General features: G+C 34.7%; 1 protein-coding gene across 5 annotated transcripts in view; it reads left to right on the top strand.

The window, feature by feature from the left end:
- LOC145260392 (MAPK/MAK/MRK overlapping kinase-like) overlaps positions 1-23,666 on the top strand; it is a 187,700-nt gene that overhangs the window by 115,861 nt on the left and 48,173 nt on the right. For all 5 annotated transcript variants that reach the window (XM_080118346.1, XM_080118343.1, XM_080118347.1 and 2 more), the window contains 2 exons: positions 523-601; positions 20,330-20,384. In XM_080118346.1, coding sequence (XP_079974472.1) covers positions 523-601; positions 20,330-20,384 — 134 coding nt within the window. The remainder of the gene's footprint in view (positions 1-522; positions 602-20,329; positions 20,385-23,666) is intronic.

Below are 23,666 nucleotides of genomic sequence, written 5' to 3' on the forward strand. Positions count from 1 at the left end.
GACAAGTGTTTGTTGTGAATGTTTCTGGTACCATAGAGTCGAGCACCTGCCCTGAAAATAGCGATAAAGCAGAGGTAGTTTCATTACGCCTCTTTTGTGAGAAAAAGCAGGGAGGGAAAAAAAAAAGGATATTGTCCACTAGATTTCAAAGTCAGATTTATCGTGTAGTAAGTGGCTTACATAAACCTGTTCAAACAAACTGCCCAGGGAATCGGATTTATTCAAAGAGAGTGGAGTTCAGTTGAGACTACTTCCCTTCATTGTCACCTCCTCCTTCCAAAACTAGAAATTTTTTGTTATTTTCGAAGTCCCAGTTCTTCTAGAACTTCAAATAATCAGTTTTGAATTTTGTTAATTTCTGCTTTTTTTTTTTTTTTTTTTTTTTTTCAAAATTCCAATCCTTCTAAAATCTCAAAAAAACATTTTTGAATTTTGTTAATTTCTGCTTTTTTTTTTTTCAAAATTCCAATCCTTCTAAAATCTCAAAAAACAATTTTTGAATTTTGTTATTTTTTATTCAAGACAGACGCAATTATTTGCCCGAAGAAACCGTCAAGAATTACATGTACCAATTATGCAAATCAGTGGATCATATTCACAGGTAAGTTGACGTTTGACCCATTATAACAAGACGAGGGAGGGCGATCGTGGAGGAAGGAATAAACTTTATCACAAAAACTCAAAGCAATATATATATATATATATATATATATATATATATATATATATATATATATAAGGGCAAGTCTTGACATAATAATAACTGTTTGTGTTTGCATAACAAAACGGTTCTGTTAAAATATGTACTAAAATTTTAACATGCTGGAGGATCTACTTTGCATAAAAAATAAATATTTGGAACTTGGAATGTTATCCTGTTATTCTGTTATTCTGTTATATATGCTCTCTTGTGATGTTTAACATATATTAAGTTTCTAAACAGAAAAGATTTGCGTACACAAAGATTGAAATATATTTAAAAAAAATATTTTTCCAAAACAACGCAATATATATATGCTAGCGGTGGGTCCCCGGCGTTGCCCGGGTTTTTAGATGAGTGTGTGGTTGGTGGGTGGTAAAATGAAAACAAGGCAAAGTAATAACCCTGTTTGAATATTATAAAAACAAGCAATGTTATCAAGAAAAAATCCTGGAAATAAAGAAAAAAAAACAAAAAAAAAAACGTGATGAATTAACTAAAAAGTGAATTAGGTCAAATATCAATTCCGCAGTGAACGAATTCTAAATGAATTTTTTTGTTTCTCGAATTCTAAATGAATTTATTTGTTCAATTTTAATTTAAGTGTAATGCAAGTGAACTCACGATATGCGTTGTAATAATAAATGTTAAATAATAAACAGTAAAGAATTAATTCTTTATGTAAAAATAAATGTTTAATTGCAAGCAATAATAAATAAAGGTATAGTAATATTTCAAGGTTAGAGTCGTTAAAACCGGAACTAAGAACTGGTTAGTCCCGCAGGTTATGTCTTACACTAACTAAAAAAAAAGAAAAAAGAAAACAATAATAATAATCGTGTTTTCTTTTTATATTTTTTTCTTTTTATTTTATTTAGGGTGAAAACAGAAAGCATTAATCAGGGAAAGAAGATATAAAAAAAACAAAGAACGGCATAAATAACATTGTACGATTCCAAACCGGTGTTTCCTCGTACTGTTCCTTGTGAACGCATCCGGTGCGGTGTAAATAGGGAGCAGGGAAAGGAGGGATCTAAGAGAGAGAAAAGATGTTGCAAGTTACACAGAATCTAACCGACTTTGGCAGTGAACTCTCACCAGAAAAAATATAGGAATGTACGGTTATCGAGGAAGTGTAAGAGTAATAGACCTATAGCACACGTCAGATACTGTGCTGCAGTTTGTGCACATTACATTTGCAAGTAATGTCTTGATTTTTAATCCTATTAAGGTCAAACTCAAACGGGAAAAATTAGTTAATTTTATTTATATAGATAGAAGAAGATAGATAGAAGATAGAAAGAAGATAGATAGATAGAAAGAAGATAGAAGCAGAAGATAGATAGATAGATAGATAGAAGATAGACAGATAGATAGAAGATAGATAGATAGATAGAAGATAGATAGACAGATAGATAGAAGATAGATAGATAGATAGATAGATAGAAGATAGATATATAGATAGATAGAAGATAGAATAGAAGAATAGATAGATAGATAGATAGATAGATAGATAGAAAGAATAGAGAAGAGAAATATATATACAGGATGACCCCCCAAAACAGGCCCCAACTCTAATTAGGCTCTGTCTTAATGAAATGAAACTTTGGTCATAACTAGTTTATTATATTAAAAAAAACATCACATCAAAACATTATGGTCTTTGGCCTTTTTTTCTCCGTTCTACAGCATATGTTCTAGATGGCCTCCATGTAGCTTTTGTTTTTTTTGGGGTCACCCTTTATATATATATATATATATATATATATATATATATATATATATATATATATATATATATATATACATACAGTACTGTTTTGCTGTTTCACAGCTCATCAGTGCGGCTAGACAAGCAACTAACTCAAACTAGGGTCGAAACCCAATCGCCCAAACAACAGTCGGAGTTTCTAACCATTGCGCTATACGGCTGCTGATATGCAGGCAGTGAATTAACAATGTTTTGACATTATATATATCATAACTTGGGCTATGACAACAGTATATTCTTTTCATTGTTTTGACTCTCGAGTGTGTATCTTTTGATATCTTATATGTTTTTATATAGAGTGATGTGGTTCTCAGTTGTATAACTGTGTCTGTGTCGGATATATACTTGGGAATCAAAACAATGAATATGCTGTTGTCATAACCCTAATAATAACATTATAGCCACATTCAAAATATTTTTTTCTCTTACCAAACAATTCTTTCAGCATTTCAAAACTGTGGCAATTCTTTTACAGATTTGTTTCACAGAAACAATCAATTATTATTATGTCAGTATCGACTCCTCAGAAAAATAAAAAAATTTTGCTGAGAAAAAAATATGCATGACAATATAATGTTGGAAATAAGGTATTCCATAGAAGATCCAGTATTTCGTATTTACTTAAGCAGCTATCTTAGAATTAAGTGTCTTCTATGGAATTTCATTTTTCTGTCATGCATATTTTTTTCTTAGCAAACATTCCTATTTTCCTGAGGAGTATACACACGAAAAGAATCGATATTGACGTATAATGATTGATTTTTTTCTGCGTAATAATACAGATCTGTAAAAAATTTGATAAGAAAAATAAATATTTGGAAAGCTGTTATTTTTTATATATGCTCTGTTGGTATTTTAACTAACATTGATATTTCAAACTAAAGGGATTGTTATATACAAAGGGTAAAAGGTAATTGAAAAAGCATATTTTACCGGAAAAATTACACACACACAATATATGATACATATTTAAAAAGCTCTACTTAATATTGAGCACTTTTGAAAATATACAGGCTCTGAACTTGATATTAGGTTGACACAAAAATAATGTTTTTTGACGTTCAACTTTTATATAAAAAACATTATTTTTGTATCCATCTAATATAAACGGCTGTCTGTTGGTCTGTCTGTTGATCTGCCTCCATATTTTCAAACTCTATCTCCTCTGAAACTACAAGTCAGAGAGCGGTGCTGGGGGTCTCAAATGTTTGACATTTTTACAAACTGTTATTTTATGGTTAAAATAGTTTTTAAGGGTCAAAAATGGGTCAAAATTAAAAAAATCCCAACACATTTTGTACATTCATCTTAGTTTATTTTTAATTTTTAATCAGTTTATATGCGTGTCACGTTGATACAGTGGTAACGTCACCAGCTTTGAATGCTACAGTTTCGATTCTATCTGAGGCCATCCAGATACTTTTGTTTTTAAACTTTTGAAACCACGACTGTATAAAAATATATACACAATCTGGACAAATTAAAATATCATATTTAAGCATATTTTACGCCCGGGCAAATCCGCCTTCACCTCGCTAGTAAATTATATTGCCACTTCCTACACTGATTAGTGCGTAAGCATGACACACTAGTTTCTGTGGGGATTAACACACTTGTCAATATTTAGTTAAAAACTATTACTGTAATATATATGATATATATTGAACTGACATATTAATTGATCACTTGATTAAGTGTTGATCGACTATGGGCGAAAACAGTCCGTAAAAATGTACAAAAGTTTTAACATTTGGAAAAACATGAACGGAAGAATGAATAGAAACTTGGAATTTAACTTAATTTTGTTTATTCATATATGCTCTGTTGCTAAATGTTAGCAATTATCGAGCTTTTACCTTGAAAAGTTTGGACGATAAAAACAAAAAGGATACTAAGAAACAGATATTTTTTCACATCTCTCTCTCTCTTTCCCTTTTCTCTCTCTATTTCTCTTTATCTCTCTCCCTTTCTCTTTATCTCTCTCTCTATTTCTCTTTATCTCTCTCCCTTTCTCTTTATCTCTCTCTATTTCTCTTTATCTCTCTCCCTTTCTCTTTATCTCTCTCTATTTCTCTTTATCTCTCTCATTATGATGATAAAAGGAAAAAAATGAATTTAAGATGTAAAGGAAGAAACAAAATGCTTGATGATTCGTCCGTTCAATTTCTCTCCCTCTGGCTCCCTTTCTCACGTCACCCTCTTCCTCTGACTCCCTATCTCACGCCACCCTCTCCCCCTGGCTCCCTATCTCACGCCACCCTCTCCCTCTGGTTCCCCTTCTCACGCCACCCTCTCCCTCTAGCTCCCGTTCTCACGCCACTTTCTCCCTCTGGCTCCCCATCTCACGCCGCCCTCTCCCTCTGGCTTCCCTTTCTCCCTTTTGTTTCTTCCTTTCTATTTTGAATTAATATATATATATATATATATATATATATATATATATATATATATATATATATATATATACAGGGGGATGCAAAAGTAGGTATACAGTGGTCAAAAAAGAAAATACGTATAAAGTTTAAGGCATTTATTATACAGACAAACAAATGTCGCATAAACAAGTAATAATTAGCACGTATAATAAGAAACACATTGATTGAGTTGTTTTTCAATAGTGATGCGAGGGTTTTCGGTTGCATAATGAACGCAATTGTGTCGATTAACGGCACCTGATAATTTAAAGTTTGCTTCGTCAGACCATACAATTTTATTTAGAATACCGTTACCTTCAAGTTCCTCGCTCAGGATGTTTTCAGAAAATTGTAAACGACGATCCGAGTCATCTTCCAATAAACCATGTATCAATCGAGGCGTGTACATCTTTAGACCGGCACGATTCATCAGGCACCCCAATGATCTACGCTCAATACCAAGTTCAGATGAGGCTCTGTATTTCGATTTCTGTGGGCTCTGAAAGAATGCCTGAGCAACTTTGAATTCATTTTCTTGTGTGGTCACAGTAATTGGTCGACCACTTCTCGGTGCATTGTGGATACTCCCTGTCTGTTCAAATTTGTCACGCAGTCGATAAACCGTGAGCATTGTTGGGGGAGGTGTTGCAAAGGTTTTGACCCACTGTTCTTTTACGCGTTCACTATTTTCTGTCTTCCAGTATTGTTTTAATATCCATTTTCGCTGTTCGTCAGTCAAATTACCGGCCATGGTTAAATTGCCAATTTAACTGAAAAAATAAAAATAAATGATTCAAAGTACATGCACTTTAATCGAAAGGAAATTTAATTAATAAAAACAAAAGACTAAAAGTATATGCATCTTTACTTTAAGGTATGTAGCTTTCAGTTCAATAAAATGTCAATAATTTCAATACTGTATACCTACTTTTGCACCCCCCTGTATATATATACACTTGTGCCCGATATTATTCATACCCCCCCTTGAAAATTGAGTTTATTAGGTGTAACTTTGTAAGAATTTATTGTTTACGTCCATATTGATACATATTCTTAATAAACCTCTTCTGATCATTTTCGTCATTTTAAAATCTCGGGATACTTGTGATAAAAGAAATATACAGCTATTTATAAAATCTGCAATGTTCAAAAATAATCATACCCCCTTATTTTTTCAGTATTAATCGAGTTTCTGACTGTTTGTTTCCTGTTTGATTCTTATTTTGAATGCTTTTATACAACCTTTGATTAATTTCATTTCGTTTTTTGCATTTTACAGAAATTAAAATGATATCAACTGAAAACCAATAAAAGAATAAAAATTATTAGAATGGGGAAGAAAAAAGAGCTTAGTAATGATCTTAGGACTAAAATTGTGAATTCACATAAGGATGGTTTAGGTTGCAAGTCAATTTCCAAGAAATTTGAGGTCCCTACAGCAACAGTACAGAGCATCATCAAAAAATTCCAGAGCCACCACACAACAAACAACTTGATTGGTAGAGGAAGGAAAAGGAAACTGTCTGCTAGAGCCACCAGGAATATTGTAAGAAGTGTTAATGCAAATCCAACCACCACTACTAAGGATATTTTAGAAAATCTGGAGTCTTCTTGCATAAAAATATCAAGTCAAACATTGCAAAGGACTCTGCATGAAAATGGTCTGAAAGGAAGAATACCAAGAAGAACTCCATTGCACACCGGAAAACACCTTGCAGCACGTCTAAAGTTTGCTAGGACCCATGTGAATTCTCCAGAGTCCGTTTTCTCAAGTATTTTGTGGACTGACGAAACAAAAATTGAATTGTTTGGCCATATGGATGCTTCTTACGTTTGGAGGAAGAAAGGAGAAGCTTACAACCCAAAGAACACCATACCCATGGTGAAACATGGTGGTGGTAGCCTAATGTTTTGGGGCTCCTTTTCGGCTAGTGGTCCAGGTAGTTTGGTCAAGATAGATGGAACCATAAAGAAGTAGCAATATTTGGAGATACTCCAGAAAACACATTAGACAGGATGCGGAGAAGATCCATTTAGGACCAAACTGGGTCCTTCAACAGGATAATGATCCAAAACATACTGCCAAAATAGTCAAGAAATGGTTTGAGGATAATCAAATTAATGTTTTGGAATGGCCTAGCCAGAGTCCCGACCTGAACCCTATCGAAAACCTCTGGCACATATTGAAAACTGAGGTTAAAAAGCGGAAACCTAGAAATTTGAGGGATTTGGAGAACTACTGCATTGAAGAATGGTCAAAAATCAGTGTTGATGCTTGTAAAAACCTTGTTGATAAATATCCAAAACGGTTACAGGCAGTTATTAAGAATAAAGGGCATGCTATTGACTATTAGTAAGAGAGGTATGAATAATTTTGAACTAGTGCCATTATTGTTTTTCTTTGTATAATGTTTCAAACTTGCATAATTTATTTATTTGTTGAGTTTAAATTAAATGCTTATGCTTGATTTACTGTTTGAAATCCCTTTAATATTGTCTACCTTCTGGTTTGAGCAATATTCTTATAGAATTCTCAAAGATCCGAGGGGTATGAATAATATCGGGCACAAGTGTATATATATATATATATATATATATATATAGTGGCAAAACCAAAAATAACAAGAAGGAATAACTTCATATTTGTATATTTGTATATTTTTTCGAATATTACAATTGTTGGCGACATAAGTCAGGCAATTTTAAATTTTATATCATTTAAAAAATTTTATATTTACATCTCATTAGATATGATTGAAAAAGAATACAAAATTTCTATGTATTTTGTCATATTTTCTTTTCATTAAAAACTACGTCGGGCGGTGGTAAGTTGATTACAGAAATGTTAATCATGTTACTTAATATTTGAGTCAATTTACGTGGTTTAAATTCTTATTGATATATGTTCATTACCATTGATTTTAGATATATTTGACCTTTTGGAATAATCTCTTTTAATATATATATATAAATATATATACAGTCCTGGTAAAAATCATAAGACCACTTAAGAAAGTAAGCGTTTACGCATAATATCGAATTTTTAATCAAACAAATTGCTGAAACCATTGCCAAAAGGGAAAATATGACGAAAAAAAAATGAAATCTGCTTCATTCGAAACCTTAACCCTGATCTAATAATTATTTTGCAGAAATAAGTAGTTATCGAGATATAAAAAGTTATATAATGCATTGTAAACTCTGGCGGCCATCTTTTTTACACGCGTGCACGCGCGTCATAAACAAATTTACGCGCGTAACAAAGATGGCCGCCAAAGAATACAATGCATAAAACAACTATCTATATCTCGATAACTACTTATTTCTGCAAACTTTCAATGCGATTTCCGTATTCAGCATAGTCGAAAACCCATATAAGTCGTCATTTAATAGAAAATTGTGGAGGTGGACCTAATCTAAAAAAATACAAAAAAAAAACATATAAAACTTTAATTAAACTTGGAAATACGATTTAAAAAATAGCGCGGATCAGTAAGTGCATTAGCACCCATTAATCAACTAAAATCATCGAATATGTCAGCCTATGTCACGATAACATATAATCAATCGGTGTCTGACACTGTTTTGTATAGTTTTTTAGTTTTTAACTGATTTTCCCAAACTTAACGTATTCAACAGAGTCCGCGACCATTCATCTTTTTCAAATACATCGATAAACACTGAGTTTTTCGAGCCGATTAAACATTTTACATTAAATAAAAACACTAAAAAATTATCCAGTTAGGTAGAAAACCTTACCTTTGCTTTCATTTATTCGTTTTTGGACAACTTTTTCGAATCTGTGTATAGTAACCCACCCTCACCCAAATATTAATTAAAAACTCACATTTTTGAATTCAATAAAAAAAAAATTCTATTTAGCATTTCAACGTTTTAGCAACGTTCAGCTTAATCCACTGAATGTTGGTCGAGCCCAAGCCAAAATTGATGGTAACTCCTGAGGATCCGGATCCAATTCTGCCAGAGTACCATTTTTTTTCATTTTCGCTTTTTTTAAAAAACTGTTTGGAGTGGATTGCTGTACTAAGAATATAAGATATATGCATTTTCTCTTTTTATTAGAATTTTCCATTACACCAAATTGAGCCACAGCAGCGTGTGGCAGATTACAGCTAGTTTATATATATATATATATATATATATATATATATATATATATATATATATATATATACATATATATATATATATAGTAATTTACAAAATACATATGGCGATTAAGCTACACTGAATATTCCGCGTTTCATCCACTCTAGGACTCCTCAGGCTTATGCGCGAATTCTGTGGTTGTTTATCGTTTTTATATGCTCCTCTTCTATTGAGATTTTAGTTAGCCAATCAGCTTTCTAGTATTCACCGCGCCCTTCCTATCAACCAATGGGCATGCATTTTATCGGACAAAGGATATCAAATATAAGCAACAAAACACCAATAACTATAATAAAATTAAAAATAGAAGAAAAAGAACTATAATTTGGTATACGGCCCCATACAATCAAATGTTAAAAACAAAACTTGGTAAGAAATTTCTAGATCTTATTGAAAAACACTTTCCCACAACCAACCCCTTACACAAAATCTTCAATAAAAATACCTTAAAGTTATCTTACAGTTGTTGCGAAAATTTAGAGATGATAATTAAAGCACATAATAACAAAATATTAAATAAAAACAATGTAAACAACAACAAAATAAACAATAAAAAAAGTAAACACCATGACAAAAATAAAACTAACACTAACAGAAATAATAATAATAATAATAATAATAATAATAATAATAATAATAACAATAATAATAAACTCACCCCGGACAAGAATAACCATACTATAAATAAAAATACTAATAATGAATAAGATAAATGCAACTGTAGACACCGCACATTTTGCCCAGTTCAAAATAAATGTCTAACCAAAAGCGTGGTTTATCGGGCAACAATATTTGCGAAAGAAAACCCGAATAACAAGAAATATTAGATAGGCATGACTTCCTTAGATTTCAAAACCCGATACTATGACCACAAAAGTATATTCAACAATAAAAAACACTGTATAAAAACAACACTACCAAATAAACATGAATATACATAAACGATCACACATATATGTATGTATATATATATATATATATATGTGCATATATGTATGTACACATATATATACTTATATATAAACTAACAATAAAAAAAACAAAAAAAACACTAACCATGTTTTAAAACAGATCCTTTGTCCGATAAAATGTATGCCCATTAGCTGATGAGAAAGGCGCGATGAATACTAGAAAGCTGATTGGCTAACTAAAATCTCAATAGAAAAGGAACATATAAAAACGATAAACAACCACAGAATTTGCGCATCAGAATCCTAGAGTGGATGAAACGCGGAATATTCAGTGTAGCTTAATCGCCATATATATTTTATAAATTACTAACTAGCTCTACCTACGTATTGAACACTTTTGAAGTAAATACTTAAAGTTTACGCATAAATCTATACGTTCGTATATTAATTTTATGTGAGTAAATTAAGTAATTATATATATATATATATATATATAGTTATCCACATGCAGTACTGTTTCGCTGTATCACAGCTCACCAGTACTGCTAAACATGCAACTACCTCAAACCAAGATTGAAACTCGACTGCCCGAACAACAGTCAATGCTTTTCAGCATTACGCTATTCAGCTACTGCTATGCGGGTAGTGAATTAACGATGTTTTGCCATCGTCCAAATGCCTAAGTTCGATTTTGGGATGATTAATGGGAATTGGAATCCAGAATCGGAAAAATCAGAACTTTTAGAGGTATCAGAATCGGTATCGGAATCTGAAAAATTTGTACCCATCTTCCGATGCCAAAAACGATTCTTTTAATTGTCCTTTTCTATTATATTTTGTTAAAAGCAAAATTTTCCACTACTGGCAGTAATGATAAAATAATAATGATTTATTGATGGTAAAACTAAAATCTGTAAATCATTCCTGTATATTTTACACTTGAGAAAATAGTTGCACATTAAACATGTGTTTTTACGATAATTGGGGGGAAAAAATAACTACTTCATATTTAAATTTTCAGAGATTTATAAAGAATCGGAATCGGAATTGGTAAGTGTATTGGAATCGGGAATTTAGTAAGGAATTGTTATTTATATCGGAATTGGGAAAATATTAGAATCGTCTCATCACTAATATATATATATATATATATATATATATATATATATATATATATATATATATATATATGACATTCCGACTTCCGGTCATTGAATACTCTCTGACTGTTTACTATGTATCCCACCGAGTTGCTATTCATAGGCATTTAATTTTCGTAAATTTTTGTATTAATTGCCGGTGGTCTTGATGTAAGATTCTACCCTATGAAGTCAAGGGTGGCTTTCAAATCTCCCTATCAGCAGAAATTATCACTTCCTACACCGATGATTGCATAAGCATGAAACACTAGTGTCTGTAGGTATAAAAATAATTGTGATCATTTATTTATAAGAAGATTATATATATATATATATATATATATATATTAATTTATAAAAATATGTATGGGAATTAAACTACACAGAATTTTCTGCATTTCATCCTTGTAAGGATTCATCAGGCTATTGCATGGAATTGAGGTGGCCCCATGTTTTTATATATTCGATATGTTGAGATTGCTAGTTAGCCAATCAGATTCTTTGTTCTGCAAGCACCCATTTTCAGTATGGTCACCTATCTATCTTTGTAAATAAAGGAAAGAGACGCTAATACTGAATTTAATTGGTTTTCTTTTTTGCAGCCTCATAACTCTCGCTCCTCTTATTTTGTCCTTTAGTCCTCACATTCCAGGAGCGATGTTTCTGACAAAGGCGAAGAATTGCTGTATTCTATCTATACTTAATGTTGGTTAGTTTGTTACCTTTTTTACAACTCCTTACATCAAGTGGTTTATGCATTGTCAGGAGCGATTTTTATTTTAAAAAAATTATTGTTAAAAAATCAATAACAAAAAAATTGACATAACTTTAAAGCGATTAAAATAGTACATAATTTCAGCTGGGGTCCATAGCATAATGGTAGATGCACTTGATCATAGTACCTACGGTTCGAGGTTCGAACTCTAGAACAGTCAAGCTACGGCAAAGCATGTTATGTAGGTTACTGTTTCATAAGTAAAATAAAATAAAACAGTAGATGTATATATGTGTGTGTCTGTATTTAACCGATAAACTCTTAAACTAATCATCACAAATAACAGAAAATAGTAATCATACACCAAGAATGGTTTATAATGTGTAAAATCTTTGTTTGGATGGATGAATAACGCGTACAGAAATATGTCAGCAAGTTGAAATGCAAAATTTTCACTTCAACTTGCTGACATATGTGCAAATTCATTCATAGCTTGAAGTGGTTTAATTTTAAATATTTCTTGTCTAATTGTCGATAGCAGAAATGGTAGGAGGAACCTGGCTGGAGTACTGTATAATAGAACACAGCTGGAGCGCTAAAAGTTCTTGGTTCGATTCTAGTTGATGGCACCCAAGTCATTTTTTTTTTTAACTTTTGAAGTCAGTACTATATATATATACTAGCATGGGTGCCCGGCGTTGCCCGGGTGTTTTGAGGTGTATGCTGAACAAAAAAAAAAAAAAAAAAGGTAAATTTTTTTAACTTTGACCCCTATTATGACCCATTGAAATTTATTGTTTAGGGCTCAAATAAAGTTATTAAGTTAGATAAGGAATGTATATCTAAAATTTCACATGTTTAGACCCAAAATTGTAGGAGTTTGGTAGAGTTCTCAAAGGTCAAATTGTTGAACTTTGACCTCTTAGCAGCCAAATTTCTATCCGAAAACCAATCACATCGATTTTTCCAAATCTCAGTACCCTGTATATCAAATTTCGAATCTGTAGGCTAAAAATTGACAGAGTTATTGCATAGGGAAATGTACACAGACACACAGACACTTTCACTTTTATATATATATAAATGTATATTTTAGTTCATTAGATTTTGTATTTATTATTACAGAACCAATTCTCAATTGAATATTTAATATATACATATATATATATATAATATATATATATATACACACACATACACACATACATACATATACATATATTATTTTCTTTATGTAAATATAGTTATAACTTACTACGATGTGCAGACTTATCAGGCAAGAAAAAAAATTTAAATTTAAGAACTTTTCTAGTTTTAGAGAAAACTAAAAAATTAATTTATTTATTTCGGACTATTATCCTCATCTTTCTTAGCGCTTGTTTCACAATGTTTCGGCCAACTATTCTTCTTGCCTTCGTCAGGTGGTGACCGCGACGGGATAGGAACACTGAATCTCCTAACTGCATTCTCAGCAATTACTGTCATCCATAGTTGTTGTCGTCTCACCACGTTTTCCCATCGCAGTTACCACCTGACAAAGGCCAGAGGAATAGTTGGCTGAAACTTCGTGAAACAACATCTATGAAAGAAGACGATAATAGTCCGTGATAAAAAATTAATAAAGATAATACTCATTTCAAGAATGAATTCCAATTAATAATCTAAAATTAAAATGTTCTTAATTTTAAACATTTTTTCTTGTCTGATGAGATCAATAATGATCGAAACAGTCTGCACATTGTAGCAAGATATGACTATATTTACATAAAGAAAATTTAAAAATATACAGTGTCCACAAAGTCTGGCTACTTAATGTAGTCAGACTTTGTGGACACCTTGTAGATTATGCAGCCAGACTTTGTGGGCACCATGTAGATTATGTAGCCAGACTTTGTGGGCACCCTTTAGATTATGTAGCCAGACTTTGTGGACACCCTGTATATAATTTACTCTCTTTGATCGAGCACTATCAACGACCCTTGTTGGAATTCAATGATTCTTATTTTTTAAATATTTTTCAACCTGGAATATATATATATATATATATATATAGCAATGATGGTAATTACTAAAAACCTGAAAAGAGTGCTCAATACTATTGTAGGGCAAGTATATATATACATTTTCTTAATCATCGTTTTATCTGCTTAGTTACACATGTTTGATTACCGAATCGTATTAACGATCTAACAATTTCGTCAGACTTTACAGAAAAAAAAAACTGTCGGATCGTTAATACGATTCGGTAATTAAACATGTGTAACTAAGCAAATAAAAAAAATTATATATATATATATATATATATATATATATATATATAATTGGTTCTATAATGATAAATACGAAATCTGTATTAATTAAAATATATTTAATTTTATGACCCGGTAAGGTCGGGCTCCCTCCCCTCTAGTTCTTAAAAAAGATAGTTTACTAACTAATTAAGAGAATACTAGTTCTACCTTTTTGTGTATATGTATAAAGGGTTTTAAGAAATTAAAACATTACACAAATCCTGGAGAAGAAAATTTTCTGAAATAAGACCAATTCTTTTGTCAGTTATCCTTTCATGTATGAATCGCCCAATGGAATCAAGGGAAGCACATTCTTAACAAATGCCATGGAAAATGGCTGGTAGCCAGAACAAACTTATCAGAATCAGTAGAACAGTCCATCGCAGCAAAACTTGACCAGGAAGAGACTGTGAGATTGTTTTCGGCAGACTTTCGTATATGGATGAGTTGATGCCAAGCATACTTTTCATGCTTCCACTCAAATTGATTGATGAGGAAGAGTGCAGATGGGGAGATGAGCAGGAGGCTGACATGTTGGCAGTCGATGATGTGCTTTGCATAGGCGTATAACTCGTTGGTGAACAATCCATTTTGTCTCGAGACAAAAGGAGCGAATATATGTAAATAAATGGGTTATGTGGCTTATGTTGAAAAATCAGTCACGGTGTCATATCCTGTCCCTCCCTCCTCAACTTCTGGAATTGCTATTCAACTGAGAGTGAATTAGTTCCTAGATTTGATGCCATGTTTTAACTCCCGACTAATTGTCCATATCTTATGCTGATGAAGAGATTATCTCATCTTTTGTGTATATGTCAAGGGTGTAAGTTCCATTATAGAAACGTTGATTTAATTTGAATAAAATAAAGTGCGCTTGAAAACCAAATCACAACGTAATGTTACGAAAATAAACAAATATTTTACTTGTTTGAAATTTATAAGATAAACATATTTTGAAGCCAAACTCCATCCTCAGTATGTTGTTTTCTTTCTTTTTTTTTTGCATTCTTCTTTCTTGTCCTGTTGTAAAATTGGAGAAAGAAAAGTCTGTTTGTAAAGAGCCGCACGTTGTATCTCAGCGGTTGTATTTTGAAATGTTGGAACTGTGCAAAGGCAACGCGAGATTAATGTCGTATATATATATATCGTCATCGTTGACACAACTCGGATGCAGATATACATTTTGCTACAAAGTGTTTTAGGTAATCCATGAGGCGCAACTTTGTATCTCACACTATTCAGATGTTACCATTCGCTGCGGCAAACATGTGCTTGACATACAGGTTCAGGAAGGCATCTTGCAGCAGGTTGCCGATATACACCATTACGTAGAGTACCGCTTTATCGCCTATCCACTATCTATGGGGATATATACATATATATATATATATATATATATATATATATACACTCACACATTAGCGATGAGGTGCCTGGCTTTGTCTGGTCATAAAATACGCTTAAATATGATATTTTAATTTGTCCAGATTTTGTATATATTATTATGGAATCGTGATTTTAAAAGTTAAAAAAATAACAAACATTTAAGTTCCATTAGCTAGAATCGAAACCGAAACTGTACCATTCAAAGCCATTGACGTTACCACTGTACCAACGTGACACGCATATGAACTGATTAAAAATTAAAAATAAACTAAGATGAATGTACAAAATGTATAACGATTTTTTCAATTTTGACCCATTTTTTATCCCTTTAAAACTATTTTAACCAGCTAAAGACCCATAAAAGAACGGTCCGTAAAAAATCCAATCATTTGAGCTCCTCAGTGCCGCTCTACAACTTTTAATTTTGGAGGAGATGGAGTTTGAAAATATGGAGACAGACAGACAGACAGACAGACATATAGCCTTTTTATATATTAGATTTATAAATATATAGGAATTTTATTACATCATCAAGTCAATAAGGGTTACAAAAAGGGAAATAAGAGTAAAACCTCGGTAGGGTACGGCATTTTGGCATTTCGAAGCTAAATGCTTCTCGTCAGCATTATACAAAGATATTTTGTTCCTTTTAATCGGTAGAATTTTTTTTAGTTTGTCTTATCACTGAAAATTTATTTTCAGCTTAATTTTATTATTTATATATATAATTATGTTTTTATTTTTTATTTTTTACAAAGGAGACACCACTTATCAAGTCCCAGAGGCCACTTGAGGATAAGGGTTAATGAATGCACAGTAGTCAATGGGCAATATCGTAGTAATCGTTCATAGTGGAAATTTGGTAAATTGGATTACTTAAGAGAACGGCTCATCAAGAACTTGTTTACGTTGGACTTGAAGACGACCATATTGTAGTCAGCTGGAAAGCAGTCAAATGAAAGAGAGTTTCACAGGCGTGCAGTTCTAAGAAAGAAGCTTTGTTCATGGAATCTACATTTAGGTTTAGGCACAGATAAAGAGTGGGGGGAATTATGAATAGTATTTTCAGCTAGATGAGTGTTTCTTGTAAAAGTTTGGCGAGGGGGAACCATAGATTGAAGTTCAGTCGAGCACTTGCCATGGATAAAGAGTGGGAGCATATTTCTTACTTTGCTTTAATTCTCTTATCATTTTATTTTTGCTGAGGATGAGGTATTCTATCGGATGCCAGACAATCACCCACTATTTCAGTCACTCCGACTGAGAGATCTTTTTAAGATTTTGAACGTTCCTTTAAGTGTAATTGGTTGTATCTATTCTGAACTTGGTTCGCTGGGTATATTCACCAGGTAGTTTTAAAATTCGTTTCCATTTTTTTTTTTTTACTTCAGTCAGAGTTCTCAGAATCAAGGGCCTGCTACCTGGGACTAATACTTGAACTCTATATGAGATACATAGATATTCGAAGGTTCAATTAAAATTCTTTATCTCTCCAACACTAAGTTAGTAAAGAAACTGAGAACATAATTTTCCTCTCTCCAATTAACCATTTTCATACGTTGTAGTATATCTTACGTTTTGGTCTCTTGGTCTTACCGGATTCCAGGACAAGAATTTATCTAGTCTGGTAGAGTATCCAACTTCATGCTATTACTTGAGGAAATATCACTTGGAGAAGATGCATCCCCCCTAGTCTATATATATAAAAGCGAAAATGTGTGTATGTATGTATGTATTTGAGACGTCTCGAGGTGTGGGTTGGCAGATGTATGTCAGTGATGTGTAGGTGCTTGATCGAACCCAATGCCTTAGCACTGAGGCTCACGTTATTAAGCATAGACTGAGATGGAGTGGATATGTGGTGAGGATGTTAGACAGTCGACTTCCCAAACAACTCCTTTATGGTGAGCTCGCCGAGGGAAGACGTCTGGTTCAAAAGCCTAAATTGAGATTTAAGGATTGTTTAAGATCCATCTTAAAAAAATGTGGGATTGATGAAAGAACCTGGGAGAGTCTTGCTTTAGATCGCGGAAGATGGAGAAGGACCTTGCGGGGAGATGTGGGATAGTTTGAGGTGGATTGAACCCAGTATGAGCGGCTGAAGCGTGATATCCGGAAAGGGAGAGTGAAAGGAGCCGTGGATGAGAGGGGGAGCCAAATTGGTCTGGAGTGTAAGGTGTGCGGAAGAATATGTCTTAGCAGAGCTGGGCTGATGATTCACCAGTCTACTCATCGGTGCAGCGGGCCACAAAGCAGTTTTGAGTTGCCAGAATTGACCTGTGTACACTGCGGGCGAATGTACAAAACGACAGGCGGTTTGAAACAGCATTGCATAGAAAAGAACAGCAAGAACGTGCTGTTAGTGGTGTACATGTCTGTACAATGTGTGCTAAGGAATGCCAGAGTTTAGCAGGGCTTAAAAGCCACATTCGTGCAGCCCATCACTGAATGTTTTAGCGTTTCTATATACCTTTTTTTCTTTTTTGTTGTGCTATATCGAGTGATGGCGATGTTCAAAAGCGAATTTGCTGCCATCATGTATGTGTGTTTGTGTGTCCGCTAAAAACTTTCGACAAACAGAACAAAAATTCACAAACTTGATATCATATTGAAGCTCAATCCTTCGCCCGAAAAATTGGCCAAAAACGTTCAGTTTTTCACCCTGAAATCAACAATTTTCTACAGGGATGGGGTCAACAAAAACCGTCCTTTCGTGACGAGATCGGTTCTACGCATGCGTCAGATGACGTCATGACCTGAGTTAGTTTAAATAGTTGAAGAACTGACACAATTAAATGTACGTCGTGTTAGCTAAGTTGATTAGAGTGTTGGGTTATTATCTAAACGTTTTGGGTTCGAATCGTGGTGTGAGATGTCTTTTTTTTTTCGTTTTTTTACATTTAAATATTGACCCAATGTTATTTAAGCCATTTTTCACGTAACGTTCGTTTTACTGTTTTTTGTTTTTACTTCGCTTATTCTTAGGTTTTCATTAACACCCCCGACCGACCACACACACCCAAAAACACCCGGGTACCCACCGATTTTTAAATTTTAATATCAAAACAGGCTTATTTAAGCCATTTTCACGTGTTTTTTTATTTTATTTTATTTTTTTAGTTTTAACGTTCGTTTTTCTGTTTTCTTTTTTGTTTTTGTTTTTTCGATTTTTACATTTAACATCGTTCGTTTGCCTTACGTTAGTTGTTTCTGTGTTTTTTTTTTTCGATGTTTTGATTACCCCCCCCCCCCCGGTACCTCCCCTCACTTAAGTTTTAACGTTCGTTTTTCTGGTTTCTTTTTTTACTTCGCTTATTCTTAGGTTTTCATTAACACACCACACCCTCCAAACACTCGGGCAAGGCCGGGTACCCCCCCCCCGCTAGTTCCCCATAAAAGCTGATGTGGGTTAGCTGTAGAAAGGAGATCCTTTTTGGGTTGGGAATACCATGTGATTTTGAATATTTGGTCAGGGTTTACTTTTAGGAAAAAGTGTACATAGAGACCGTAGACACTCGATGATAGTGTTTAGTAGGCATTCAAGTTCTCTCCAGTAGGCATTCAAGTTCTCTCCATCTCTCTTTTCATGAGTCTGGTTGTTCCTATAATTACTGAAATTACGAAGATCTGAAGATTCCAGATTTCTTTTCATATCGTACTTAGTATTTCGTTATCTTTTCTCTCTCAGAGCTCTGTTTAACCCAGCATCTTTAGGGGACACTTACTTCAACTAGGGTTGCTTTTTTATCCTTCTTGCCCCATATCACCATATCGGGCTTAACATCTCCGTTTTCTAGGCACAGAGCTGTAAGAATTTCATAGTCATAATGGATGGTGTATAGCCAATATTATCTGAATCGCAAGTAAACAAAATCTTCAAATTAATAATTCAGATCATATATTGGCCTCATACCAGTGAGGGGAGCGGTATGCATAAAAAGCTGTTGAGATGTTGGGCCCAAAACAGTGCATATTCTCACTTGATAAACTAACGCTATCTGGAAAATGGACTCTAATACCCTACACAATCTACAACTAATTTATGAATCGAATAACTACAATAAGGTGACAAAAACGATCCATATTTCCATGTTTCTGTATGTATGTAAGCCTAAAATGGGGTTCAAGGATTGTTTGAGGTCCACCTTGAAAAACTGTGAGACGGATGAGAAAACTTAGGAGAGTCTTGCTTTGGATTGTGGAGAGTGGAGAAGGGCCTTGCGGGGAGGTGTCGGCAAGTTTGAGGCTGATCGAACCCAGTATGAACGACTGAAGTGTGATATTCGGAAAGGGAATGTGCAAGAAACAGTTGATGGGCTGAGGCGCCAAATGTTTCTGGAGTGTGAGGTGTGCGGTAGATTATGTCTGAGCAGAGCTGGGCTGATAAGCCACCAGACTACTCATTAGCGCAATGGGCCATAAAGCAGTCTTATGTTGTCAGATCTAACTTGTGTCAACTGCAGGCGGACGTGCAAAACAGCAGGCGGTTTGAAACGACATTTGAATGTTCATAGAAGTGACCATCAAGCACGTGCTGCTAGTGGCGCTCATGTTTGCACCATGTGTGCCAAAGAATGACAGAGTTTGGCAGGGTTTAAAAGCCACTTTCGTGCGGTTCATTACTGATCTGTCTTCATTTTTATCTGTCAATTTTTTATGCTATATCAAGTAATGGCCATATTCGAGAACGAATTTGCTGTCATCATATATATGTTAGTATCTGTATGTGCACCCTTGTGTGTTTCTGCGTACGTGTGTCTGTGCACTCCACCTACCACCTAGGAAATTTGGTCCGATGTTCATGCTATGCTGTTCTCCCTTTCTATTTGCAGACTTGGAATCTTCCATCGAGATGTCAAGCCTGAAAATGTTCTTATCAAAATCGAGGTTAGTATGAAATGGAAATCAGTCTCTTGAGGATGCGAGTTGGGTATCATCATCCCAGGAGTTGGGGGGCGGGGGAGAACTTTTTTTTTAACACATTAAATAAAATCTCTTTATGTTGAATAACAAGAATGTCTGTTTATAAATCAAAATGTTTATCGAATCTAAAATCAAGATCGTTAAACAACCACCACCACCATCACCACGATGATCATTTTAAATATTGGCATGCATTGAACGGCTTTTAGAATTTTTTATTTTCTTTCATTTTCACTACTATTTAAGACATAAGTTGCAGGGATACTATGTAGGGAATTGAGCAACAAGATGTCTGTTTACATTACACTTGAACTTCTGCATGTCAGTACAGTCAGGGAAGCAGGAACTCAGAAGGGAATTCCAAAGTCTAGCAGTTCTCCTATTAAAGTAGAAGGCTTTCTGGGATCTGGGGATCTCTACTGAAGAGGGGTGGGATTTTGCTACTTGTTGGGTTTGACTTCGAAATTGCCAAGGCTGCTGCAAGGAAGGTTGGCTCCCTCTACCGTGCTAGAAAACTACTTACGCCTGATAGTATCCTTTACCTCGATAAGGCAACCATTCGCCCATGAATGGAGTACTGTTGTCACATCTGGGCTGGTGCATCTGTTGCTTGTCTCTCGCTCCTGGACAGGGTTTAAAGAGAGTCGCCAACCTGATAGGTCCTGAACTGTCATCTAGGCTTCAGCCTCTGTCCCATCGACGAGATGTTGCATCCCTCTGCCTGTTCTACAAATACTTTAATGGTGAATGCTCTGACGAACTGCAAACACTTGTACCTCCCCAACGTAACTACCCCCGACAAACCCGACAAGCTACTAAATCTCATACCTTTACAGTAGAGATCCCTAGGTGCAAGAAAGCCTTTTACTCCAATAGTTTCTTCCCCAGAACTGCGGGTCTTTGGAACTCCCTTCCGGGATTCTGCTTTCCCAACTGCACTGATATGCAGAAGTTCAAGTGTAATGTTAACAAACATCTTTCTACTCATCTCCCTTCATAATGCCCCTGCTAATTAAGTCGCTGATAGTAGCCCCCTGCTTCAAAGTAGCACTGTGCCTTGTTTGGGGTGAAAATTGAATAAAAAAAGTAAAAAAAAAAAAATTAATCTACCTGTGGCCAAATCTTTATCTATACCTCTTAGTCCATTCTTATAACTTCCTCCCATGTTTTCCTTCGGCTTTCCCCCTGTGAACTGATCTTGTTAACTCAACTGTTCTACATCTACCAACCAAAGAAGTCTCATTCATTCTTTCAACATGGCCATACTATTAGGGTTTCATGTTCTGTACACATCTCCCTATATATTGTTCAGATTTACTCTTCCTCTGAGGTCATCAGATCTAAGTTTGTCTTTAAGATTCACATTGCACATCCATCGTATCATTCTCATGTCATTTCTCACCATGCAACACATGTCCTCAACCATCACTGGCCAAGTTTCACTTCCATACATGTGTATGCATATCTGATAAATCCTTCTCTTGGTCAACAGTGAAGCTATTTGTTGCAATATTTTGGAGTGATAATGGAATATATATTTAATTGCCGCCCACATCGGCAATATTTAGCACAAGGCCTGGAAAGTGGGATACCCGCAGGCTCCCCTAAAGGAGGGGCACTCCTGCAATTTTAAAAATTGCCTGAGTAACCCCGTCGGCATTCCCCGGTCGGGGCGCCTCAGGCAGCAAGCAATAAACTTGCCCCACCGGAAAGCCCGGTGGCAAGGCCTGGGAGGGTGGACCTCCTAGGTATTACCCAGGCGGTGTACCTCAGTCCAACAGGTGCTGGGCCGGTTCCCGGCCCCTCACCTGTTGGGCTGAGTGTCAACTGACGAATCCTTGACTGGTACTACCCTATCTCCCTGCAGCCGAGGCCGCTAGGAGACACATCCCATTACACTGAAGTGATAATGGGGTATGATCCCACACAGTCGGACGATTCTATTTATAAACGATGCTGCTAAGAACTGACGAATCAAATTAATTCACGTTCTGCTACAAACCAATCAGAAACCAGAATTGCTTCATAAATATTAAACCTTTTCTGGTACAATTTTACATGTTCTTTCCCGGGTTTCGACACGGTAAGAATATTTTGTTCTGTGGAACTGTCTACTACAAACAAGTCACCTACCAGGACTTGTGTGTAACAGCGAACCATCTGAAATTCAAAATGGCTTACACTTCTACAGGTTATGCGCCCAGCGTGCGTCTTTATTTCGATGGATCCGAATCAAAGTTCGAATTGTGGCAAGTTAAATTTCTGGGATATCTACGAATCCAAAAGCTACACAAAGTACTAGAAAAACAACCTGAAAACAGAAACGACCCCGACTTCATTGAAAAGAACGCAACTGTCTTTGCGGAATTAATACAGTGTTTAGATGACTGAAGTCTATCCCTGGTAAAGAGAGAAGCCCTGGACGACGGCTGCAAAGAATTAAACATATTGAGAGAGCATTATTTATCGAAAGGAAAACCCAAAATTATTTCTTTATACACTGAACTGACCTCTCTAAAACGAATGGAAGCCGAAACTATTACTGATTATATTATAAGAGCCGAGACAACTGCAAATTCTTTAAAAATGTCTGAAGTTATAAGTGACAGTCTGTTAATTTCCGTGGTCCTTAAGGGATTACCAAGTGATTTCAAGCCATTTACCACCGTGATAACCCAGAAAGAAATACCCATGCCTGGAATAAAAAACGCAACTTTGCCAAAAGTAGGTTTTTTCCTAAGAAAAGTACAAAAATTATGTTATAATTGGACGACCTAAACACAAGAGTTTCCAATGTAGATACAGGACTCAAAATGGCGACTACATTAAAAATGTAGAGAGCTCTGTTAGCGAACATACATTTTTATTTTCGTGTACATTTGATGCGTCAACAAGCAATAATAATTTTCTTGTCAGTTGTGGGGCCACGACACATGTGATTACAAAGGAATCTGATTTTATCAATTTTGATCCCAACTTTAAGCAACAAAATCATTTTGTAGAACTGGCTGACGGGAGTCGAGTCAATGATATCGTTTTTGAAAAGAGCCAATGCGAAAATCTCGCTTAAGAACAATAAGGGTGAACTGTTTCGGTATTCAGGAGTTCGCTCTTCTGGTCCCAAAATTTAAACAAAATATATTTTCTATGCAGGCTGCCATGGGACAATGTGCAGATATAAACTTTGGCCCCAATAAATCGGGGCTGGTGTGCCCGGATGGAAGACTGTATTATTTGAATAGCGCA

This window comes from Euprymna scolopes, chromosome 36, assembly GCF_053919585.1.
Source record: "Euprymna scolopes isolate OS-2025 chromosome 36, ASM5391958v1, whole genome shotgun sequence".
NCBI classification, from domain to species: Eukaryota; Metazoa; Mollusca; class Cephalopoda; order Sepiida; family Sepiolidae; genus Euprymna; species Euprymna scolopes.